Genomic DNA, 27,094 nt, shown 5'->3' on the forward strand with positions numbered 1-27,094 from the left:
AAGGCTTTGCAACTTACAAGATGTTACATAAACACAAGTTTCTGTTTTCATAGGATAAGCCAAGAAGGCCCCTTAACTCAGTCTTCCTATTTTTTTTTCTTTCTCACCCCTTTTGACTCTTATTTAGGGTCCTGCTCAGTTGCAGCAGGGGTGGGACGCTATGAGGCTTTCCTGGGACAGCCCCGTCACCCGTATGTCCTCCTCCTGCCTCTTGTTTATAGAAAAACTTTAGCCACCTAGGCCTTCCCCGAGTTCCAAAGAATACATTTTTTCAGAGACGTGAGAAAACACAGAAACAAAGGGAAACAGCCAACTAAGACAAAATAGTAATAGTTTAGCCATTAAACAAATTTAAGGGCCTTTAGTTCCTCTTTAAGGGCTATACATAATATTCTGAGCCTTATTCTCTTTGAAGTGTTTTGCAGATATTGAAACCCACACCAGGTGAAAGAAGTTAATTGTATGCTGCCCACCAGCATGTAGATCCCAGACAGGCTGGAACCAGAAGGTTGATGATGTTGACTCCAGATTACTGCACCACCAACGAACCAAAAGAATGTCCAGGAGCTGATCACACACCCTACAACCTTCTCCCTCACCTTGTCTTTGAAAATCCTTCCCTGAAAGCCACTGGGGAGTTTGGGTCTTTGAGCATTAGCTGCCACATTTCTTGCTTGGCACCTACAATAAACGCTGCACTTTCTTTCACCACAACCTACTGTCAGTAGATTGGATTTTTTTTGCGCAGGTAAGTGGACCCAAGTTTCTTTGGGCAACAAACTTTTTTCCTGGTCCCACCCCTTCAATGCATCTTATCTTATTGCTGCAATACAGTAATGTCTACTGTAAGGGTACATGCAGTCTTTTTCTGTCCCGAGGTAAGGCAATGGGTCAAGGGTCAGGAAGCAAAAATCTAGAAGAGCCATTGCCTACGTTTTTCATCCTGAAATTGCCATCTCTTAAAAAACGAGCCAACCACTTAAAGGAATTCCAAAGAAAACACTATTTCAAGATTGCTCTGCAGAGTATTAAATCTCTTATCAGAGACCTTTGACCCTCATAAAATATCCATGCAGGCCACCCTATACCACCCCTCTTTGACATTTGTAGCAGAATCACTTACTCTTGAACTCTATAATCTTGAGAGTTTAGGTCTGAGAGTGGAGCCTGAACTTCTTTAACCAAACCTTTACCCACAGATGACACATACTGTCACCTCTTTTCTCAAACCTGATTTCCCTCCCCCAGCTTCCATGTATGTTCAGGGAGATGGTACCCAGGGCACAGGCTCTGCAGTCAGATTCTTGGACTCAAACACCAAGTCCACTATTGTGGGGAGGGGCCCTCAGTTTATCTGAAAAAAGGATAATTCCTACTTCACAGAGTATAGGATTAACTAAGTAAACCCATTGACACGTGATGAGTAGACAATAAATGTGAGCTATCAGTATTTTTTTTCTGGCATTCCCACCAGCCAAATGCCGTAGGCATGTCCAAAGCTTTAGTCTCTGCCACCTCCCAAATCAACCGAAATTTAAACCCTTTTCAGCTACCTTCTGGGTTAGCAAAAGCAAGTGAACCTGCTGGCTCGCAATCCTGCCAAACCGGGCGGTAGGCTGAGGCTTCTCACTGCCTCGCGGATACTCCATGGCACTTGAAGTCAAGGGCCAGACTGGGTAAACGCTTTAAAACAGGACTTCAGGGGATTAAGTGAGCAACACCCGCACCGCACAACGACCACCCACGGGTCTCAGAGCCACACGCCAGGGGCGTTGCCCTGGGAGACCCGCCAGAGGGGCGTGGCCTCCCAGACGCGCGCGCCTGGGGCGTGGCCTTCTCAGCACGCGCCGAGGGTCGGGTTTCCTTCAAGCGCTGCTGCGTGGACTCCGGACCCCACAGCCACCTCGTGATTCTGCGCATGTGTAGCTGCGTTGAGGGAGCGGGGCGGGCGGACCGGCCGGCGGAACGCGGAATTTCCAGGGAAGGGGACGAATAGGACGGGGAGGGCGGGGAAACACATGCGAGCGGGCGGGGCTGAAGGCGGAAGAGTAGAAATCAGCTGACCGGGCCTCGTGACGGCCTGGGCGGGGGCGACGCAGGCGTAGTGGAGCGCGGTCGCTCAAAGCCTGAGCGAAGATGGCGGCCTCCAGAGCGAGCCTCTGAGAGGCAGAGGGAGGAGGCGGAGGAGGCGGGGAGGCAGCGCCGCCGCGGCACCAGAAACCCGCGGCAGCGGAGCTACAGGGCCCCGCCGGGGGAAAGGGGAAGTGGTGAGGGAGAGGAGGTGGAGGGCGCCTCGTCCCACTCTGGACGCTGAGCCGGCGGCAGGAGGAGCTCAGGCTGGAGCCTCTCCAGCCTCCCGCGAAGGTAAACCACTATGTGCCCTCGGACCCTGGGGCTCTGCTTTAACCCGTCCCACCCCGCAGGGACTTGGGGGACGAAGGACAGGGAAAAAGAGGGGTGGTGTCTTGGCCGCTGCAGCCTCCAGCAGTTAAGGAAAGCAGATTACCCTCCCCCCAGGCTGTTGGTCTGGTTCCTCTCCTTGGACCCCTCCATCCCTTCCGGCTGAGTGACATTCGTCCAGAGCCCTACCTTGTTCAGCCCCACCTTCTTTTTGCCTCGTTTTCCGTTCACCACGGTCCCCCCACTCCTCCGCACATCCTTGCCCCACACACCCCTTATTCCTCTCTGGGCTCCGCCCTCGGGATTCCCTTCTAGCCTCCTAGTCTGAGCACTCTTCCTGCGGCGTGCCGGCAACTCTTGTTTGCTTGGGTCAGCGACCCTCCTTCCTCCCACGTCCCGCGTAGATTTGGACTTTATTCGCTTAGCTTTGTTTCGTTTTATTAGGAAATGGGGAGCATCCGCGTCTGTTTTTTCTCTAGCCCCTCCCTTTTCCAAAATCAAGTTTTTCCCCAGGGCTTTTCCTTCCTGCAGGGTAGCTTATTCACACTGGCCTTTCTTCCGCTGCTGATTTTGTTCCTGAATGCGGCCTTTGGAATCGGTGAAATAGGACTTAGACGCTCAGTGAAGTGGCTGTTAAACGCGGATTTGACTGGGTACACTTAAGAAGTGTTCTTCCCTTAAATTGTGTCCATGTTGTAGGCTGTTAAGATAACCATTCTAGTCTGAGATTGTTTCCTTTGTCACTTGCTTAGGGTGGAAAATTTAAAATCTCTCCGAAATGTGGCGATGGTTTCCCGAAGTAGTAAGTGCTGTTTCCCTCTCTGCTCTTCCCTTTGACCCAGCCCTGATTCCCCTCTTCCTGATGCTGTTGCCACACCGTGAGGGACTTTATACTGTAGGGTTATTTTGAGCGTCTTGGAGTGTAGTGTCTTTGGGAAACAGTTAAGTTTCAGACTGTTTCGTCCTGAAGATTGCCTTACTGTGTTTTCTTTCTCGCTTTATGGATCTGATAGATTTCTAGGTTTGAAAGTACTGTCTGCAGAGTTTGAGGAAATTACTCACAGAGGTCAGGTTCATTACTAGTACTCTGTGAGTTAATGGGAATATGAAACAGTACTTGCCTTAAACAAAAAAAGAAAGAAACTTTAGAAAACTGCTTGTCAGTGATTGGGTGTCCTAAAAAGACTTGATTGCATTATTCTTTGGAAAGTGCTTTACTGTGTGACAGTTTAGCATATAAAGTAAGACCTTGTTAGCATTTTAAATAAAATGTGAGATCATGTTTAAGCAGCTATATCTCAAACTTTGCTTTTGCTATTAGTATTACAATGGAATATAAGCCCATCCTTGTTTAGAAGATTCTACTTTATACTCCTAGTTTGAAAACAGGAAGTAGAACATTAAGGGAGGAAAAGAAGAGTCAGAGGGTTATTAAGAGAGAGGAATATAAAGCTTTAGTGCAGTTCGTGGAAAATACCGCCATTTGTATTCCACTGGGAGGTAATGGATATTCCTCTTTTTCTAAAGTGGCAGTATATAATCTAAGATGTGTGAATGTTTATCAGGGAAAAAGTTACGGAATCATGGGAAGCATGAGTTACAAGAATTAACTTTATCCACAAATAAAAGGTGGTTGCTTAGGTGGAGTGAAACAATACTCGCTTTATTAAGTTTGTAAGAAGGTTGCTGGTGGAGTCTGGTTATCAATAGATACTAAGTTACAGTTGAAATAAGAATTTGACCAATTTGGTTCCATTCCTCAACCAGTTCTATTCACACAGGTGCCTTTCAGCTTTGCATCACATATAAATTCCCCCTTTTTCTGTGATTTAAGTACTTAAAATTAATAAAATAGCAGCAAGTCTATGCAGATAAGCTAGCAAAAATTTTGTTGCTACTAACAGTTTTCGGCCTAACTTTAGTTCATTGTAATGTTTAGCAGTGGTTAAAGGGGACTTGTTTTGAAAGAGATCCTTTAACTCAAGTGTTTTTCAACTTATCAAACCCAGTAAAGACCCCCTTTTTATTTTAAATAATTGGTAACACCTCCTTTTACTATGCTGAAATAGTTTGTAAATAATATAACCACCTTCTGGCTTTGGCCCTGGGACAAAAAGAAGCTTTGCTTCCACTATTACAACAGAAAAGAACTGAACTAACTTCAAATTTATGACTGTTTTGAAACCTATTAACGAGCTGAGGCCCTAGAGCAAACCACTGGCTCAACATTTAAGGAGAGAAAAAGTAGATACAAATTTATATTCACCTTCATTTAACACAGCTGGACAATGGTAAAAAGAGTTCAGCTAGAATAGCTGATAAATTGATGAAGGCTGACCGCACCTTCTTCAAGTCTCTTTATCTACTCCTAGAAAAGACTGAAATGAGCCCTGGGGAGTGACTCTTGTGGTGCTGACCTAGAGGAGGGGAAGAGCAACAGAGCTTTCAGGAGGGGCAAGAAACTCTGCTCTGACCCACCTCTTCTCTTAATATTTGGAGAGAAGGGCATCTCTGCTAGCAGGCCCTGTTGTTGAGCATTCATTGAGCTGGGGGGAGACAAGAGAAGGGAGAAAGACTCTTTTCTGCGAGAGGGGCACTGAGCCCAAAACTGTGGCCTGAGGAAACAGGAGGATCACACCCCTGAGATCCAAAGACACTGTATGCCTAAGACTAAAGCTTAATCAGAACAAACTGTACCTCCAACCTCCTGGCACCAAGAAGCTCTGAATAACAAGTAACTGCAGAATACTACTAGAAGAACAAGATTATAGAAAGAGGCATAGGGCAAAGAATCAAATAGACATTGCTTTAGTAAACCATCCCCCACCGTAGGAACGAGCTCTTCTGTGGATATTTGAAGCCTCTGGTACACTGAGAATAACCATAGCAACAACAAATCATAAACCCAGTCCAATTTGTAAACAGATTAACGCCCTATACTGAAGACCTTGCAAAGGAAAGGTGTGCCCATTTTCAGTCGCAAAAATTATTTACCTGTGTCTCTGCTGTTCTATACAACATGTCCAGCTTTCAACAACAACAAAAAAATTATGAGGCATACAAAAGGCAAAAAACCATTCCCAAGAGAAAGAGCAATCATCAGAACTACTTTAATATAAATGCTTTATCTGAGAAGGAATTTAAAATGCCTGTAATTACGTTAAAGGTATGAAAAAAGTGAGCAACATACAAGATCAGAGAGGTAATTTCAGCTTAGAGTTAGAAACTGTACGAAGAATCAAAAGGAAATGGTAGAAATTTCATTATGTATTAAAAAAATACAAAATGCCTTTAGACTCATGTATAGATTTGACACAACCAAGAAAAGAATCAGTGAACTTGTAGATGTCAGTAGAAATTACCCAAGTACAAGAAAAAAAAGTTTGAAAAAATAGCATCCAAGAGCTTGGGGATAATACCAAACATTTAAATATACGAATAGTTGGAATCCCAAGAGTAAAGAGCAGAAATGTTGAAATATTTGAAGAAATAATACAGAATTTCCCCAAATTAATGTCCGCATCAAACCACAGATCTAAGAAGCTTAGAGAATATCAAGCAGGATAAATAACCCCTAAAATAACCTACACAAAACATACCTAGACATAGTGAATTCAAACTGATGTAAACAAAAGGCAAAGAGAAACTCTTGGAAGTAGCCAAAGGGAAACATTCTATACAGAGGAACAAAGTGAGAGTTACAACAGAGAAACAAGAAGACAACTAAGTGACAACTTTAAAGTACTAAAAGAAGAAAACAGTAAAAATCTTTCAAAAAAGAAGGCAAAATATAGATACTCTGAAAAGCCAAGAGAATTCAGAGTATAATCTCTCAGTTTACATATGTGCATTCCTGGAAAATCGTGTGCATATTAAACTGCAAAACATAATTTGTGATTTATATTTAAATAAAACTAAGTTCTGCGATTAAATATAAATAGGCTTTTACCTACGTGAATGACCGCTTGGATATTTGAAAGTCACTTGAGGATAATTTGTGGGACTGTCTTGTACTTTGAGGAGGGGTATCTAGCCCTTGTACTAAGTCCTAGTAATGTTTTTAATCAGTGTTTCTTGTGGGGCAGCATTCCCCTCCTTCCCCAACCCCTACTTTAATTCAAAATTTTAATCAGTGATTTTCAACACATTTTTCTGCTTCAGCAGGGTTCACATGAGCTCAGTACATGCCAGGCAATAACGTCTCTTGTCCTATGATGTCATTCTAGTTCTGGGAACTCCTTTAAAATTTTTTTTTTTTTTTAGAGTATGTCTTTGTAGCAAGTAACCTAATCTAATGTGATTATGATCATTTTTGTTAACTTAAGACACAGTTACCTGTGCAGAGTACATTTAAGTATGGTTCAGTCATTAAAACCAAACATAATTTGCCAGTAGTTCTTTTCTGATGCTCTTAACTATTCAGCAGCCTACATATTTGAGTTTTACTTGTACATTTATGGACTACTTAAGATTGGTCTCTAAAATCTAAAATCAGTGGGGTTTTTATTTTTTTTTTATAGTTTCAGCACTTCAAATTGCCCTTAGAAGTAGACCACACTGCTTAAGCAATGTTCACATATATAACACATACCATTGGTAATATCTTTTTTTGCAATTGTGAGTAATAATTTGACCGTTTGTTGAACAGATTGAAAACAAGACTCCTAAAGCAATCTAAAATAATTATCTTAATGTTCTGATTTTGTCTGAGTTCAGTTGCCAGAACATAATGGAAGGGTTGGCAAGGTTATGAATGTAGGAGACTTTCTCTAATACTTAATAAATTCTATACTAATTATATTAAAAGTTAAATTCTTACACTAGTGCTATAGGGTTTCTCTCTCCCTCAGACTTCATCAAGATACAGAATGTATTTGATGTTTATCAAATCTTAGAGTAGAAAAACCATTTCCCTCCCCAAACTTACCAGCTGCTGGGTTTGATTTTAAAAGTGAAATTTTCCTTTTTTAAGTTAACTGGTAGATTTGGGAGTTTCCTATAAACTGTGGAGCATTATGGCAGACTTAGGAATAGGGATATTTCTGAAAGAGCCAAGCTAGAAGCCTACATGTTGTTGCTATTTTGTATCAGGTAAAAGAAAGGGAAATTGTAGCCACTTAAACCCTTTGGTTTTTGAAACTTACTAGTATAAAGAGAACAAGGTTTGGATATTAAGATGCTTACTGTAAAACTTTTTTCAAGTTATATTTGTTACTTGTTTAGGAAATTTAGTCCCCCATTTTGCATTTACTATAGTGATAAGAAAAACAAGTTAAAATGTGCAATTGAAAATCTCTTTTACCATTAGGGTCTACTTAGCATAATAGAGCAAGATTATTAAGTGCCTGTGAGCTGAAGAACAGTTTATTGAGCAGCATTACATTTTGTTCTTGCATGAACTACATTAGACTCAAAGAAAAAATGAAATAGAAATTATGTCTAAAAAGTTTTCAGAAAGCGTACGAACTAAAAATATGTAAATGATCAATACCACAGATTTCACAGAATTGCTTGAGAGAACACATTTCTTAGGTTTTTCTTTTTCCCCAAGTGAATATTTCAAGGTATTTTTTAAGTTTTGAAAAGGGAAGAGTCCTAACCATGCGTATTTCCTGGAAAAAAATAATAGTTTTTCTTTTTACATCAGATAGAGGTTTGTTTTGTGAGAAATAAGAATTATTCCCTCAGATGGACTCTAAAATATGAAGAGATAGGTATCTTTTTCAATATTTGATTTACATTGAAAAGACAAGACCAACCAAAGTAACGGCTGTAGTATGTATGCTTGCTTTTCCCCGCACTGAGATTATGGTAAATGTTCTTCAGATTTAGGGGATTGCTTTACTTACTTATTTATTTATGGTTCTTTTTGGGAGGAGGGTAATTAGGTTTATTCATTCAGTTTTTTATTTTTTTAATGAAAGTACTGGGGATTGTTTTTGAATTTCTCTTGCCCTTTTGTTTCATGAATATATATTCAGTTTCTAATTGGAAAGGAATGGAATTTTTAAAGAGAATGGGATCTTAGATTTTTTTGTGCTATCCTGTGGTGGCGGAAGTATGTGAAAGTTCATTTTGATGTGGCAGGCAATGTAAAGGTTTCAGTATTATAACTTTGGGGCAATTACTTGGAGATATGATTGTCAGCTGAAATTTGGTATTACTACTGGCTTTCTTCTCTAACAACACATTTGTCTAGAATTACCGGGTTCTTCAACAAGTTAAGAAAGCTAAGGTAGGGTGTACTAAACCTTTGTGATCTATTTTGTAGCTGTTTAAAGATCCCTGTGTGGGGGGGTGTCATACACATTACACGTTCCTGATTGTTGTTTATTTAGAAGGAAATGCTTTTGCCTATACTTGAGTTACATATTAAAAGATGAAAATTAAAAATTAAAGAAGAGGGCTAAAGTTCATACCCATTTTCTCTCATACACAGCACATTCTAAGGCATTCTAGTTGTAGCTTTTTAATCTGGGTAAAAATTAATGTTCTGTTAACCATTTATATTTTTTTTACCTTTTATTTGAAACTATACTAACCTAGTGACATAATTTATTCAGGTTTGGAATCCACTTACAAGTCAAACTAGGTCTTTAAGAAGCCAATAATAAGGGATTCTCTCTTCAGTCATTACTCAGGATTAGTTTTTGCCTTAGCAATGGTTCTCCTTCCCTCTGCATTTTCAGTAGTGTATAGATACATGAGGAAGTATCAAGTTCATAAATCAGTTTCTGTTATGTGAATATCTTACCATATTTTCAGGTGTAGCTTCACAATGTAGCAGAAGAAGTGTGAGAGAGTGGTTAGAAAATAAAAGCAAATGCAGTTTTCCCCCAACATAAGTTTTCACCTGCAACCAAGTTGAAGGAACTTTATATTAGACACCTGTGCACTCGCCTCCAAGATTTTCACATTAACAGTTTACTGTATTTCTTCATCACATCTCTATCCATCTTATTTTTGATGCATTTCAAGACAAGTTCATGCCTAAATTTATTACTTGAGGGCAGATTTAATGATGAAAGAACAAATTCTTTCATTTTACAGATTCAAAGGTGAAAAAGTAGTATCTTATCTGCTCTAGAAGTTGTCATATTTGTATAAAAATCACTTCCAGTTGGTCATAAAAAATATATGCTTTGAAGGCAGATAGCCATGATTAAAGCCAATTCCTTTCTTCATTCACTAGTGTACTATTTTTCTGAGTATTCTCCTTCATCATTGGCTAAATAAGTGCTCCGTTGAGTTTTTTCTTAACACAAGCCATGCACGTACACAATTTTGCTATGTGTGCAAATTTTTTTGCTTATAGCCTGGCTGTAATGTGCTTGGGTGCCTGTAGTGTCGAGTCCCTTCATCCTGCTTTTTGTTCTAGGTGTCTGTTTAATGGAAGTTTCTGCTCAGTGGACTCTCAAATACTGCAATTTTGTGTCAAAATCATGTCATCCAAAAGATCATTCTCATTTTATCCATAAATGATCTTAATGGATTGCAAGTTTTGCTGCCAGTAATAGATTAGAGAATGTGAGAACATTAAGAGTTATTCGAAAGCATGAAACAAGGGATCTCACTGAAAAAGATTAATCTAGCCAAAATGCCTGTGTTACTTTGAATTTGACTTTTGAACCCTTAGTACAGTTCTTTTGAAAGAACAAGTTGAGAAGTTGCAGAAAAGCTGTGGTGGTGGTGTACTATTAGGATGTAGAATGAATAATGAAGCCAATGTGCAAAAATTAAGAGATACTTCCAATATGATTTAGTTACAAAGGGTGTGCAAACTTGGGTGGTTCTCATCAAAAAGAAGTATTGAGAATTTGGATACTACTGTGGGAATGAAGGAGATATTTAATCAATAATTAGCTTGAACAGATAAATTCCTGCTAATTTGGATGGCACCTCTACAACTGGCAGGGTGGCGAATGCTGGTGATACATACAGCTGCTACCAGTATCTGATCCAATAATTTTTATACTTTTTTAGCTAGATAGTTCATTATTTATAAAATGTGCCTGTAAATGACTGTTAGGCTATGTTACCTACTTGATGCAAGAAATTCTGCACATTTTTCATTACTCTCAATGGGAATTATGATTACTGAAGAACTTTTGCCTATAAGCAACAATTTTAGAACCATTTTTAGAGGTATTGAATAAGGATTAAAATATTTTTATGGAGGGAAGTTCTTTTTTCCAAAAGTTTTACAAACCATAACTTGTAGGCATCAAACATGAATTTAAAAATATTAGCTTGGTTTCATGTAAAGAAACATTTCTAATAATTGAAATTCCGAATGTCTAAATGGTAGATATTTAAAATGTAGTAAATAAGATTGACCTGCAAAATAATAGTATTTTTGGTAGGAATAAAGTTGAAATATAAGCTTATAGTTGACAAGATAGTTTTTTAAAAATGTGGTTATCTTGGCTTATCTTCTATGTTTTTTCTTTTTAAAAACATTTTAGGAAAGCTGAATTGTGAAGAATTAAAATAATAGTAGCACCCTCATATAGTCCACCCAGTTTAAGATAATATGTTTGTATAGTTATTTTTGAGTGTGTAGGCAAAAATCTATGAATACTGATTAAATCACTAAATACTGTATTTTTCCCCCAAATGCTGTACTTTTGAAGGTAGAAATTCTGAGTGAAAATACATTGGTGATGTACACTGAATAGTATAAGGGTTGAAGTAAAAGACTTAGGATCAAGTTATTTATTTATTTATTTGTTTGTTTATTTATTTATTTATTTTTAATTAAAACAATTTTTTTTGTTTTTATTTGGGGGATAATTAGGTTTGTTTATTTATTTTTTGTTTTGTTTTTAGAAGAGATACTGGGGATTGAACCCAAGACCTCCTGCATACTAAGCATGCACTCTTCCACTTAAGCTATATACCCTTCCCCCGGATCAAGTAATATAATAATAACTTTCTCCCCAAAATGCCTTAAGAAGTACAGGGACCTGTAAGTGAAGCTGAAAACGAAAGCTGTAATAGAAATGCTCAAAAGAACTATTGCATATCTGGGGTAGTATATTCAGAGAACAGTAGTAATAATTACGATTGCAGTTAATATTTTTGAGTGCTTATCTGAGCCAGACATTACACTAACCTCTTTATTCGAGTTATCTCACTTAGTCTCCACCACAGCTCTTTGAGACAGGTACTGTCATCCCCAATTTTATAGACAAACTGATTCTGAGAAGCTAAGAAACTTCGGTTTAGAGTCATGCAGCCAGCAAATGGCAGTTGTCACTAGTCTGTCTTTGCCTGTGAGTAATGTTTCTTAAATTCACCTCTTTTACCTTTTGATAGCTGGAGTATTAAAAGCACTTCAGTATGTGTATTACTGACACTAGCTTCTTGTGCTTTTCATTAGTTTATGATTAGTGTGCGGGATAGCGGATCTGGTATCGGTGCTACGGAGAGGTGTTCCAGGTGGATCTTCCCAGATTCAGTCATCACTCCACCACTGCACCTGGAGAACCCCTAGACTTGCCGTTACTCATTTCCCAATGGTTCTTTTGAAGCTGTTCCAATTCTCACTTCGAATGATACATAGTCATGTACAGAAAATTCTTGTCCTGTTTTTTCTGCATTTTTCTGATATTTGTGTATTACCATTATGTGCTAGTAAGTTATCTGTATGTCTAGAAGTATCCTCAGGGTTTGAAGGAGTTAATGCAGTTTCCAGAGTAATTTCCTTTAATAGATGAAATGACCTTATCACAGAGTGGTTGAGGTTTTACTGAATATGTAAAATAGATTTACTTGAAACTTTGGAGAGTTTTTTATGTTACACCCTTGGGAAGTAGGTCCCAGCCTCAGATCTTACTAATCTGGTTGTTTTAAAAGCTTACTAACATTGTTAGTTAAAAATAGTATTTTTCTAGAGTTCTAAACTGTTCTTAGAAACAATGAACAGTACATACATGTAAATTTTAGAACAGTTTTCTCTCTCAGTGAGTTGCTCTTCCTAGGATAAACTTTATTTACCCTAAAAAATAAATTTTAAAAAATAGTGTTTTTCTGTTGTTGAACTCTCTTTAAAGACTGTCCTGAAATCATATATTAGTAGCAAATTTCTGTTGTCATATGTTTGTTTTGAATACTTTGTTTGAAAAAAGATTTTTAAGCTTATTTAAAAAGTTAATTTTTTACATGGTAGAGTATTTCAGCCTTGAAGGCTTCCTTTTTTTATTTTGTTCTGTGTTGAACATAGCAATTTGTTTCACTACTTGAAATTCTGTGTTTCAGAGTTGTTTACAATGTATGCTTAATCGTACTTCCAGATAAAGATAATAATCGGAACTAGTTCTTAATTAATCTAGGAATGTGCTGCCAGTGATGTCTGTAATTACATGGTCAGAATGAATTTCATTTTTATTTTCCAAATTTGAGGGGAGGTATTACAGGTTAGCTGAAGTACATAGTGTGAGTTAAGCAGGCTAAGTTCAAAAGCCTGGCCCAGTCATTTACCAATTGTTATGACCTTGGAGAAGTGATTAAATTTCTCTAATACTTAAATTTCTTGTCAATAAAATGGGGATCATCATACCTGTATCATGGTGGTGTTATGGGGACAAAGTGAGATAGAGATATGCTTGCTGAATGCCAAGTGTCATCATTAACATGTGATTACTCAGTAAAAGCTGGTTGTTGCATAATTTCAGGACATGCCATAATTTTTTAATTAGGGTCACCTTTCTTCCCCAATTTTAGGATAATTTTTTCTGAAGGTTCAAAATGGAAAAGCATTATCCTAATTTCCATTTTGAGGTTGTGCGGCACTAATAGCATTGAATTATCCCATCGTTTCTGAGGGGTTGACTTGGCTACTTAGATGAGTGTTTCCTCCCCACCGTCTCTCTCCAGCATACCCTTGCCTAAATATAGCATGGCTGAAGGTGAACTTTTCAGATAGAGGAGTGATTTTTTTCCCCCCACAAAGAGCACTTCCATTTTACTAGCCTTTTTTGGGTTGTTGTTATTTAGGGTTGAATGTAAAATACAAGCATCACTTACTGCTTCCTAAAGTATGAGAGATAATTATCAGGTGTGCTGATTTGGGCCATAGGAACTTCTACTGATATCCAGAGAATCCTTTAATCCTACATTGTATTTTTCTGTTAGCAGTATAATCTGCATCAGGAATATAGTATTTTTTCTGACAGGACATAGTCTACTTTTTAAATTCTTAAAATTGTATTTTATTGTGGTAAAAACATTTAACGTGAGATCTACCCTCTTAATAGATTTTTAAGTGAACAATACATTATTAATTATAGACACAGTGCTGTACGGCAGATCTCTAGAACTCTAGAAGATGAGTAACATCTTGCATAACTGAAACTTTATACCTGTTAATTAGCAACCCTCCTTTTTCCCCTCACCTCAGCCCCTGGCAACCACCATTCTACTCTCTGCTTCTTTGAATTGAACTATTTAGGATAATTTATGTAAGTGGAATCATGCATGGCTTGTCCTTTTATGATTGACTTATTTCACTTAGCGTGATGTCCTTAAGGTTCATCCATATTGTCAAATTCTGCAAAGACTTTGATCATTTTGAAGGCTGAATAATATTCCATTGTATGTGTATACTGCATTTTCTTTATTCATTCATTTGTTGATGGACATTTAGGTTGTTTCTACATCTTGGCTATTATGAATACTGCTGCAGTGAATATGAGAGTACTATCTCTTTGAGCTCTTAATTTCCGTTATTTTGCATAAATACTCAGAAGTTTGATTGCTGGATTGCTGGTAGTTCTATTTTTTAATTTTTTTGAAGAACTTCCACGCTGTTTTTCATAGTGTATGCACCATTTGACATTCCCATCAGCAGTGTACAAGGGTTCCAGTTTCTCTACATGCTCACCAAAACTTGTTGTCTTTTGTTTCTTTGATAAGAGCCATCCCAACACGTGTGAAGTGATACCTTTTGGTTTTGAGTTGCATTTCCCTGGTAGTGACATCTTTCCATATACCTGTTGGCCATTTGTATGTCATCTAGTAGTTTGATTTATATTAATGTGCTATATCTTCTCTCCCTTTCTTCTATATCTGTCCTAGCCTAGGAACTCTCTGGAGTCTAGTGCTTTTATCATCCCCAAAAAGCGGTAGGTAAGCTTTCTTATATAAACTTGTTTCAATTTCCCTCCTAAAAGATCTGTTTGAGTTACATTTATTCCTCCGTAGCAGTGATACTGTGAGGTCATTCTTTAGGTTTTGGGGTTTTCTTTAATTCTTAAAACTTGCTTCGTTATTGTGAGATGATTCCCCCCTACTCCTTCCATGAATTTAGTAGGGATATTCTTTACTCCTTCTGGGTCGTGCTCTTTGTGGTTGTTATTTTGAAATCTTTTATTATTTTTCTCGCACTTTCGTTTTACTTTTAAAGTCCCTTAATATCAGCCTGTCTTCACTCAAACGCATTTTCCTTCTGGTCAGTTTTCCCTAGATAGGCCTTTGGTATAGAGTCAGTCGTTCCGATATGTTAAATTATGAACTTGGAATCCAGACTCCATTCTAACTTCATATGGTTGATATGAAATTCCATTTCAGCCATTCACCATTTTTGTCGTTTCCCCCACATTGTTCCAATCTTTAGTTATAGTATGTAAGGGGAAAGTATCATCTGTAGGCTTAAAATGTTTCACTTTTTCGACATATTCTCAGAGAGCTGACCTAAGTTTCTTTTCAGCAATATCATTTACTACAAATGACTCAGAAGGCAGGGATAATGTTTGTTGGTTTAATAAGTCTTGGTTGGTTGCCTGTGTCATCCCAGATATGCAATCCAGAAAAATACAAATAACACTCCAACTGACAGGACTATATTTAGCTGTCTCCATTCATACTGGTGGGAAGATGTCAGTTGACTCTTAAGAGAAATTTCCTCTCTGGTAACAATAAAACCTTCTCTAAACATGCTGTTACTTTTGATTCTCTTATTATTCCTCAGAGCATGAATTGGTATTTTTCCAGATTTGACAAAACCTTGTTTGGGAGTACCTTTTAGAACATCAAGTTGGAAGTGACCATCAGAATTTCCCATGAAATTACTGGATTTCATTCATTTACTCAAATACTTACTGAACACCTGTTCTGTGTCAGGGGCAGTTGGTGATTTTGTGATTTTGGGGATACAAGTATATGAATGAACTTAACAGATAAAAATACCTCTCTGGATATTCTAGTAGGATTAGATGAATAATAAATATAATAAGTTACAGATTAGACTATGAAGGATGCCATGGAGGAAGATGAACAGGAGTTAGGGGGAATAGAGAGTGTAGGAATGAGGAGGCTGGTAACAACTTAAAACAAGATAGTTATAGGAGGCCTCATCGTAAAGGTGACATTTGGACACAGATTTGAAGGAGGTGAAGGTGTGAGCCATATGGATATGTAGGGAGAGTGTTCTGTGTAGGGTACAGAGGCCCTCACTAAATACAAGTAGGAGGAATGAAGAAAGTAATCTCAAAATAGAAGTAACTTTAAAAATGTTTTTGCTTCTCAGGTATATACCCAAGAGAAATGAAAGCATGTTCACACAAAATGATTGTTCATAGCAGCATTATTGGTAATAGCCAAAAAATAGAAACAACACAAATGTCCATCAGCTAATGAATGGATAAATAAAACGTGTTTTATCTATACAATAGAAGGGAACTGATCCGTACCACAACATGGGTGAACTTTGAAAATGTTACGCTAAGTGAAAGAAGCCAGTCACAAAGACGGCATGTCGTATGATTCCATTTATATGCGACTCCAAAATAGGCAAATCCACAGTGACGGAAAGTAGATTAGTGGATGCCAGGTGCAGGGATTGAAGGGAATTAGGGAGTGGCTGCTAGTGGGGTTTTTTTTGGGGGCTGATAAAATTTTTCTAAAAATAGAGGTGGTGTAGAACTCTGTAAATGTAACTAAAAACCTTCGAATTGTATACTTTAAAAGAGTAAATTTTATGGTTTGTAAATTGTCTCAAAAAGCCGTTATAAAAATGTTTTTGAATGAAAATAGTTTTCTAATTATAGAAAGAATATTTGCTGATTAAAAAAAAATTAGACCAGTAAAGATGTAAGGAAAGCTTAAGTGAACCATAATTCCAGCCATTCAGTTTGCATTATTGACATTTTGTTATGTATCTTACAATATTTCTTAGAGTGCTTTTCTAATTATTAAGCTTTAGGAAGCAATAGCCAAGCCACAAAAGAAGAAATAGATGACCATATTCATTTTTAACTTTTATTCAGTATGAAGCAAATGAGGCAGTATTTTTAAAATTTGTTACCAGTCTTTCATTAATAGCCAGTTGAAGCAGTTTATTGTATAAAGTTAGCTAAATTACATTTTTTTCATGAAATAAATGGATTCTGGATTTAAGCACTTCTGGGTTATAGTCAACAAACTAATCTTGAGTATTGCACATAACATGGTCTCTCTGCATGTGACTCATTTTGATGTCTGAAACTACTTTTAGTAGCATTGTTCTAGTATATTCATTCAATGGAATACCATATGACTTAGAAATCATTTTCTCAAAGAATATTTAATTCCATGGGAAAAGGTTACTATTCTGTTAAGACAGATTAAGCAATATAAATGATGATCTTTTGTTGAAAATTACTTTTTCTAGCTACAGAAGGGGAAGCTAGAGTGATTATCTTTGGATGCTAGGATGGAAGATGAGTTACTTTATGAGCATTTATTATTTTTTACTGTGGACTTGAATAACCTTTAAAATGAGAATTTTGTTTAAATTAAACCTTATTGACACGGGTTCCCTTTAAAGTGACAGTGGCAGCAGGATGGCTGGCACTTAGCAGCTCGCCAAAAGCCTTTTAGACACTTGGCAAACATTTTTAGGCGCCCATCGTGTGCTAACACATTGTTTGGCAGTATGAGATTTAAAAGATTTATTAACTTTAACATTTTAAATTAGATTCTCTGTACTCGGGATATTGATGGAAGGTAGTTCTTGTCCTCAAGAAATCCAGTGTAGTGGAAGAGAGCTGTGACAATCAGTGTGTAAAAGGTTGTGATAAAGAGGTGAGCAAACCATCCCTGTTCTTTAAAACCTCATGGTCTTGTAGAAGTGGTGTCTTAAAATTGGTACCATATGGCAGGCTGTGAAAGTACGGTATGGGCGATTCAGGAAAAACTCTAAGGGTGACACTGTACGGACTTCATCCATATTTTTATCTTTCAGGTGTCAGCACAAAATGAACATAATTAGGGAAAATAAGGATTTGGCATGTTTCTACACAACAAAACATTCATGGAGGGGAAAGTAAGTACTTCTGTTGGTTTTACTTTTCTACGCCTCTGTAAATTATTTTAAACATTACTTTTTCTGTATCTTGAGTAGTACCACACAACTCAGTAATGCCATTCAGCCCTTCTCTTCTGAAAAGCGTATGTGCATATTTTAAATGCAAATGTAACATTTAGAATAAATTATTGTTCTTTTTTTCTTCTGATATTTCTGGTTTTCTGTGTGTCTTGGAAAGGAATTTGATAAGAATGAAAAATAACAATTAAAAGGAAAATAAACCATTTATCCCCGCTCTTGGATGCTGTCAGTTAATGACGAGGTTATGCATTGGTCACAGAGTTTAACTCCACAGCTTTATTGCCTAGAGATGAGCCTGTGTGTGATCAGTGCATTTTATATCCATTTGACTATGAGAGAAAATATACCAATAGTGCACTTTGTAGCCTTTTTTTAGGCCTGTAATGAAATTTAAAAATTAGGTTTGATCTTTTCCTTGAGTGAGGGTGACGACATTTTACAGTAACTTGCCTGGTCAGACCATGGTGTAAGTGTTTCTCTTTCTTTTTGTAAAAGGGGTAGTAATTCCTACCCCTCAGATTGATATAAGGATTAAAAGAATTGATATGGAATGTGTGAGGTTTTAAAATTATGCCTTAAAAACATTGAGTGTTCGATGAATTGGCATCTCTTGACCATTACAAAAAGGTTTTGTCTGTGGTCCTTTTGAGCAGTAGTAAAAGGAGCGTGCCACACTTTGACAAGTGGGTGACTACGTTATTCCAAGTTAGGCCTCAGACAGGTAAAACATGACATGTGCCCAAAGCAAGTAACTTTAGTTCTCCTTCTTAACTTTCCATTTCTTGGGTAATAGTGTCATAACTTCGTACAATGGTGCAACATTTGAATCCTGTAGTGTTTCTGTTTTGCATTAGCAAACTGATTACGGTTTTGAAAGATTTGAGTGTTTAATTTTGTTTCCTTTTAGTAGCCTTGTCGGATGAATTACTTAATTGTTATCCCTGTGGAATACTTGTCTTGAAATTTTTTTTGTCAGTTAATTTCATTGAGCAAAGTTAGAAAATAGGCATATCCTGTTGTAGTATATATGAATCTCTATTTCTTTGAATCAGCCTTTTAAAAACTGTATATTTAAATTTTTCTTATTTTTCCCCCAAGTGTTAAATTGCTCTGATCTTAATACATCTTCTGTTTTTAATGCAATTACAGCATACTGTTGTAATTCTAAAGAACAGACTGTAATTCTTTAGAAAATTCTTAAGAACAAACTTATTGTAATACTTAATGCTTTGTGAGCTTGTCAGTAATTGTGATCATCTGGAAGAATATTGTAATGTTCTTAATAGTGACTGTGACTTAAGACAAGCCTCTTTTTTTTTTTTTAATTCCTTTCTTGTGATTATTTGGAACAGAATTATTTCTGTGCTCAGCATAATTCCTTACCTTCATCATTCCTATTTATAGACCTATACCTTGAAAGTTTTTTGTTTATAATAACAACCTTACTAAGATAAAATTTACATAAAACTCACTCTTTTTAGCTGTACAATTCAGTGGTCTTAGTGTATTTGTGGAGTTGTGAACCATCGCCAGTAATCACTTTTAGACTACTTTTATCACCCCCTAAAGTAAAAATATTCTCTCTCTAAAAATATTAGCAATTACTCCCCACCACCTCCTCCCCTGCATCTGGCAGCCATTAATCTACTTTTTGTCTTGAGTATTTGCTTATTTAGGACATCTCACATAAACAGACTCATCCATTATGCGATCTTTTGTTGACTGTCTTCTTTCAGTTAACGTGTTTTCAAGGTTGATCCACTTTATACATGTGTCAGTACTTCCTTTCTGTTTATTGCCACGTCTGCTGTATGGCTGTGCCACGTTTTGTTTATTCATCAGTTGTTGGACATTTGTATTGTTTGCACTTCTGTACTATTTATAAATAGTGCTGCTATAAATGTTCACATACAAGGTTATGGGTGAATCTATATTTCCAATTCTTTTGGGTATATACCTAGGAGTAGAATTGATGTTATACAGAGTTACGTGATAATTCTGTGTGTGTGTAACTTTCTGAGGAACAGCCAAACTGTTTTCCAGAGTGGCTACAGAATTTTATAATTCTACCATAGGTGTATCAGGATTCCAATTTATCCACATCCTTACCAAAACTTGTTATTGTCTGTCCTTTTATTTTAACCAGCCTTGTGGGTACAAAGTGGTATCTCATTGCAGTTTTTATTTGCATTTCTCTAATGACTAAGATGTTGAGTATCTTTTCATGTGCTTGTTGGCCATTTGTATATATTTCATGAAATGTCTATTTAAATCATTTTAATTGGGTTACTTATCCTCCTGTTGTTGAGTTGTAAGAGTTCTTCATGTATTCTGAATGTAAGTTCCATATCGAGATATAATTTGCAAATATTTTCTCCTGTTCTGTGGGTTGTCTGTTCACTTTCTTGATGATATACTTTGAAGCACCAATTTTTTAATTTTGGTGGAATCCAGTTTATCTTTTTTTCTTTTGTCATTTTGGTGTCATAACTAAGAAGCCATTACCTAGTCAAGATTTATTCCTGTGTTTTCTTCTAAGAGTTTTATAATTTTGATTAATTTTTGTGTATAGTGGGAGGTAGGGATCCAGCTTTATTCTTTTGCATGTGGATATCAAGTTTGCCCACACCATTTGTTGAAAAGTCTGTTCTTTCCCCATTGAATTGCTTTGACAACCTTCAATTGATCACAAATGTAAAGGTTGATTCCTGAACTCTCAATTGTATTTCATTGATCTGTGTGCCTGTCCTTATGCCAGGACCGTATTGTCTTAATTACTGTAGCTTTGAACTAAGTTTTGAAATTAGAAAGTTTTAGGTTACAACTTTTTTTTTTTTAATTTTCAAATTATGTTCGCAATTCTGGGTCTCTTGCATTTATTTCTGTCTGGATTTTAGAGTCAGTACTCAGTTTTACCAAAAAGGCAGCTGAGATTTTGATTGGGATTGTACTGAATCTGTAAATCAATTAGGGGAGTATTGCCACCTTAACAATATTAAGTCTTCTGATCCATGAACATGGGTCATCTTTCCATTTAGATCTTTTGAAACTTCTTTCAACAGTGTTTGTTGTTTCAGTGTACATGCCTTGAAGCTTTTAATTTCTTCTGGAAAGGTCCTCCATTTCCCAGATAGTGATGATTATTTCATTAAGTTATATATATTATTATGTGGCACTGAAACTTTTATTGTATTACCTATTTTATGTGGTCAATTCTAAGTTTAAAGTATTTCTCATCAGTCTTAATGAAAAAAAAAATGACCAACAAAAATTTTCCTGTTGTTTCAGAGTTGTTATTTGAACCCTCTCTCTAGAAACATACATGTATACAACCAATTCTGCATGTGATTTGGGGGCTTTAGGGCTTCAGTTTTAAGAGACCTCATACTATATACAAGTGATTAACCAAACCCCAATATTTCAGAAAAACATTACTAATAGTGGCAGTATTTCTTTTAATGTGCCTAAACTAAAGATAACCTCTCCAGATATTTAACTTAGGGATAGTCGTGTGACCCATTTCATTTTACCTTTGTGATAATTTTCATGTTTCACTTTGCAGCCACTACTCATATTTTTTTAGTAATTCAAATCTGTCCACCATCAGTATAAACTCCTTGGCCAGCAAAGTAGCCTTTCTGCTATGCTTGTCATTTTCCCACTTGTAAAGTACACAGTTAAGTTGTATCTTTGTTCTGGAAGGAGCAGGAAGGGTGAATAGATTTCAGTGGTCAGAAGCACTGTTCTTTCATGAAAGAGCAAAGTTTCCTTTTTGGCCTGGCAAGTCATTTCTGTTAGGAAGGAAGATGCATACATTTCAGTTAAAGCAGAAGTGCAGATTCACTATGAAAAACTTCACAGTAATGTTAAAAATACAGGTACTTATTTTTTCTGGATGGAAATTACAGGTAAAATCTACCTGTGGACCCTTTTAATATTTGCATATGTTAGTCGTAGCAAATGCTCTGAATTTAAGGGTAGCATTTTAGTATCTGCATAGGATTTTTTAAAATATTTTATTTATTTATTGTTGTATTTATTTTATTTTGGTAGCATGGGAGGTGATTAGGTTTATTTAGTTTTAGAGGAGGTACTGGGAATTGAATCCGGACCTCCTGCATGCTAAGCACGTGCTCTACCACTTGAGCTATACCCTCCCCCTCGAATAGAATTTTAACTTCAGTATATTGGGATATATGGCGATCATTCTTTGAAATTCATTGGCAGATGCCCACTACATTTATAGACTGCCTGTGCAATGACTAAGATACAGGAAATTGAGAGAAGAGTTGAGGGAAAGGGAAGCTGGTGAATTTCTGATACCTTTTTTATGTTGTGAGGATAGAATCTTGCAAGAGAAGAGAGACTCTTCAGCTGCCAGGCATTTACACACCTCACCAGTCTTTGATAATTCTAGGAATCCTGACGATTTTTTTCTCCTGCTTTGTGGATTTTAGCTCTTGACCCTTCCAGCCTCTAAACCTCAGATACGTCCATCCTGAATTCTCTTTGTGTTGTCTTTGTATGTCTCTTTGTGCTTATTATAAGCAATCTGGAATTTGAATATCTTTCACCCAGAAGGGCAAATGGGATCACATCTACTTATAGGAATTTTACATTTTACACACAATGCTCTATTAAAAGCTAGTTCCAGGAGCAAAGATAGTCTTTTTGACAGATGACAACTTGAAAACTTAGACATCCATATGCAAAGAAATGAATCTAGGCACAGACTCTAAATCCTTCACAAAATTAACTCCAAGTGGATCACAGACCTAAATGTGAAATGGAAAAGTATAAAACTCCTAGAAAGTAACATGGGAGAAAATCTAGATGGCCTTGGATTTGGTGATGACTTTTTAGATATAATACCAACGGCATGATCCATGACAAAAGGAATCGATAAGCTGGACTTCATTAAAGTTGAAAACTTCTGCTTGTGAAAGACACTTCCAAGAGATTGTAAAGACATGCTGGGAGAAAATATTTGCAAAAGACATATTTTATAAAAGAACTGTTATAGAAAGAACCCTTAAAACTCAGCACTAAGAAAACAGCTCGATTAAAAAATGAGCCAAAGACTTTAACAGAGATCTCACCAAAGAAGATACACAGATGGCAGATAATTACGTGACAAGATACTTGCCATCAGGGAATGCCATCAAGGAAATATAAATGTAAAGATACCTCTACACATCTATTGGAATAGCCAAATCCAGAACACTGGCATGTCCAAATGCTGACAAGGATGTGAAGCAACAGGAACTATCATTCATTGCTAGTGGAAATGCAAAATGGTACAGCCACTTTGAAAGACAGTTTGGTGGTTTCTTACAACACCGAGCATCCACTTACTATGTGATCCAGCAGTCACACTCCTTAGTATTTATCCAAAGGAGTTGAAAACATGTCCACCCAGAAACCTGTACACAGGTGTTTATAGCACGTTTATTCATAATTACCAAAACTTGAAAGCATCCAAGATGTCCTTCAGTAGGTGAATGAATAAATAAACTAGTACATGCACGCAGACAATGAATATTATTGAGTGCTAAAAAGAATTGAACCATCAGGTCATGAAAAGATATGAAGGAAACTTAAATGCATATTTCTGAGTGAAGGAAGCCAGTCTGAAAGGCTATATGCTCTATGACAGCTAATATGACATTGTGGAAAAGGCAGAACTTTGGAGACAGTAAAAAGATCAGTGGCTTTCAAGATTTAATGGGGAGGGAGGGGTAAATAGGCAGAGCACAGTGGATTTTTAGGACAGTGAAACCTACTCTGTGATACTGTAATGATGGATACATGTCCTTACATTTGTCCAAACCCATAGAAAGTAGGACACCAAGAATGAACTCTAATGTAAACTGTGGGCTTTGTTGGATAGTGAAGGTCAGTGTAGGTTCCACAGTTGTAACAGATGTATCCCTCTGGTGGAGGATGTTGTTAATGGGGGAGGTTGTGCATAGGTGAGGACAGGGAGTATATATGAGATGTCTGTACCTTCTGCTTAATATTACTGGGAACCTAAAAGTGCTCTTAAAAAAAAAAAAAAGTCTTGAAAAGAAAGCCCCATCTGAACTGGAAAAAATATGGACCCTGCGTCATGGGATTTAAATCCTTAAAATACATTTCATGAGATGCCCTTTATTTCCTCTCAGAGAAGTGGGAGATTTTCTCAGCAGAATAATAGCAATAAGAATAACATTTATTAATTATAAACAGTAAGTGATAAGCACTTTACATGAATTATCTAATTCTCACATTATGAGGTAAGTATGCGTATATATCCACGTTTCAAATGAGGAAACCGAAGCTTAGAGCAGTTAAGCAAGTTATCAGAGGATGCATACACAGTGAATAGTTCAGACAGTATTTGAACCCAGGCAGTGTGAGTCCAGAACTAGTGGGTTTAAGGGCTTAACCACCAAACTGTAGTGCCTTCTTCAGCAATGCTTACTGTTAATCTCTTAACTCTTTGAGAAGCCTTATACTTCAGTTATCCCTGATTACATTATTTGGTGGACTAAAATTTAGTTTAGATTCTCAAGCTTTTAATAATAAAAGGAAAAACCCTTGATTCTGTGAGAATCCTAAAGGCTTCTAGAAATTGGTGGCCAAATCTTATTTTTAAAAGGTTGAAGGAACCAGGTGTTCAACCCAGGAGAGAATTCAGATTGAAAGTCTGATAGGCAGACAAATTAGATATGCTTTGTGTGAAGCTGAAAGACAGAATTTGGACCAGAGGGAGAAGTTTGTGGGGAAGTGTATGTTTGACTTAGAACTAAGGCACAGTGGCCAATATCTGCAGTACTGGGAAATGAGTAGAATTACTTTTAGGGAAGAGTAGTTTGTTCCTTTGTACCAGCAGTGAACAATTTAAAGTAGCCACCTGTACCCAGGGTACCGTAAGGGCTCAAGCAGTATGTTACGAGGACTAGACAGGATAGATTGAAAGCTGTCTTCCAACTCTGATTTGGCTTATTTGAGGCCTGTTGCGTAGACTATTCACTTGAAAGGACTGAGGATCTTAATCTTAAAAGTAATGCACAGAGGTTTTTGATCACAATAAATTTGAGAACCATTATTTTATAATAAATGCAAGCTTTTTGTGTACTTTACAAAAAGAAAGTAACATTGAATTTTCTCTATTTTGAGAGAACTGAAGAATACGCATTTCTGTGCGGAAGAGTATGTATGACACTTTGATGGTGGCCAGTGGCTTTGTACTGTCTCTTTCTATTGATACTATTGTACATGCCTACTTGATACAAGCTAGTTAAGAGTATTCAAGTCTGAAATAAACTTTCAAACAATGACTGACAAGTATGTTAACTCTTAGTACTTTGAAGTTTTTTTCAGATGTGTGAATTAGTTAACTAAATAGCAAATAAAATGCCTTTCCAGAGGAAACTGAGTCCTTAAGGGACTCTTCATTCACTGCCATATCATGGAACACAGCACACTCTTAAATGCTTCTTTAATATTAGGTCAATCCATAGCAATACTTAATATGCAGTTTCTGATCTAACATGTTAGTTTTTTCTTCCATGAAAAAAAAGTTGCCAGATGAAAAAAATCATATTATAAAAAGTTGTTTCAAAGAAGAAAGCAATATCCATAAGGATGAGAAAGTTTAAGAATGGCATAACATTTTTATTTTCAGGAATTAAAATAATACAAGAGTGTGTTTGTTTTCATGTAAGTTAATGCAGATTTAGTCTGTTCAAAAGTCTGAACATCACCTCTCCAAAACTGAAATAGATCCTCAGCTTTTGCTTCAGTAGCCTTGCTGCACTCTCAGACGGTCTTTCGTATCTTCATCAGCACGATCATTATTAGGACAATGTCTTTTTCTTGTTCTTGCCCAATTCTTAATCACTGGTTGCTGTGAGAGCAAAATGCCCCGTAGATAAGGCAGTTAGTTGCCTCAAACACTTTCTAATTTATTTGAGTAACTTTAGTTTCCTGATTCTAAGTGACCTCAAGTTAATGGGTAATGTAAGTCATTTCTTAATAGGCTATCACATTAGAATAAATCTGTGAATAATGAAAACTTAAGAAGTGGAAGAAACGCCTACTCCCTATAGGCATTTAACGATGTATGTAACTTTAGTTTCTGAAGAAAAGGAAACAAGTGCAGTAAATATAGTCGATAATGAATATTCATTTCTCAGCTGGGGGGAAGGGTGTTTGTTTCCACATTTCTTCATATCGTATATATGGGGTCATCTGTCATAAATTTTTCATTTTGTCTACTTAAGTCTTTATTCCTTTTGTAGTTTGATTTTATGTAGCTGTATTTTTGCAATAAGCATTTGTTTTTTAGTATGATAATTTTTAAGAATTAGCCAACAAATTTATCTCATAGAATTGCAAATTAAATTATAGTAATTTAAAAATGGCAATTTCTTTGTAGATAGTGAATAAAATGTGAGTATTTTCTTCATGAAGATGTAAACTTAGTCTTTTCCTGGTGTTAGAGTGGTAATAAAGAAAAAAAACTGATGTGGTATTAATTGCTGTCTGATTTATAGTTTCTTTTAAAAGCGAGAGTAAGCTAGGTCAGATTTGAATGCATGTTGACTTGTTATTGGATAGATTGGTCTGTTTTTAGCTATTTGATAAACATTTACTGAGCACCTGCTGTATGCAGTGCTGAGTACTATGCTAGGAATTAGAGTTTCAAAGATAAGAAGACAAGTACCTCCTTGAATTTCTGAAATCTTTGTCTATTCTTTCCGACTTAGGACACTAGCGACTCAGTAAAAGTAAAATTTAAGGGAAAAGAATCTAAAATTGCAAGTATGACTAACATACCACACATGTAAGCTCATTTAGATTTTACTCTCTAAATCTTATATCCAAGGGGGCTTTTTAGGTAATCTTTGAAGGTTTAGGGCTGCTTGGGAAGGTTTTTAAATGACCTACAAGTATTTGCCCTAACCTTAAAGGGAAGCACAGCAGCATTGCAGAGGAGAGCAGCATGGGGAACGCTTCGAAGAAGGGAAGGGAAAGAGGGAAGTGGAATGGAATTCTCCTAAGAATTTTCTTATAACTCTCTTCCGAGGGAGGCTTTAGAGCTCAGTATCTGCAAGATAGCTCCAAGTTTACCAGTCATGACAGTATTTTGGGCCTTGTTGGCACCTCACTGCAGGGACCTTTTGCTGCAGAATCTAGGATATGCTTTCTCTAATAAGGGTAGCTAGCCACTAACCATGTGTGACTTTTTAAATAAAATTTAAAATTCAGTTGCTCATTAGCCACATTTCAAGTGCTCAGTAGCTACCTTATTGGATAGTGTAGGTATAGAAAGTTTCCATC

At 36.8% G+C, this 27,094-nt stretch overlaps 1 protein-coding gene across 1 annotated transcript in view; it reads left to right on the forward strand.

The window, feature by feature from the left end:
- Nucleotides 1–2,107: 2,107 nt before the first annotated feature.
- The window catches only part of DNAJC13 (DnaJ heat shock protein family (Hsp40) member C13), a 108,992-nt gene continuing 84,005 nt past the window's right edge, over nt 2,108–27,094 (forward strand). Inside the window, exons 1-2 of the mRNA XM_006214570.4 lie at nt 2,108–2,364; nt 17,624–17,704. Of these exons, the coding sequence (XP_006214632.1) occupies nt 17,637–17,704 (68 nt within the window). The 5' untranslated portion in view covers nt 2,108–2,364; nt 17,624–17,636. The remainder of the gene's footprint in view (nt 2,365–17,623; nt 17,705–27,094) is intronic.

Source organism: Vicugna pacos, chromosome 1 (assembly GCF_048564905.1).
Source record: "Vicugna pacos chromosome 1, VicPac4, whole genome shotgun sequence".
In the NCBI taxonomy this organism is placed as follows: domain Eukaryota; kingdom Metazoa; phylum Chordata; class Mammalia; order Artiodactyla; family Camelidae; genus Vicugna; species Vicugna pacos.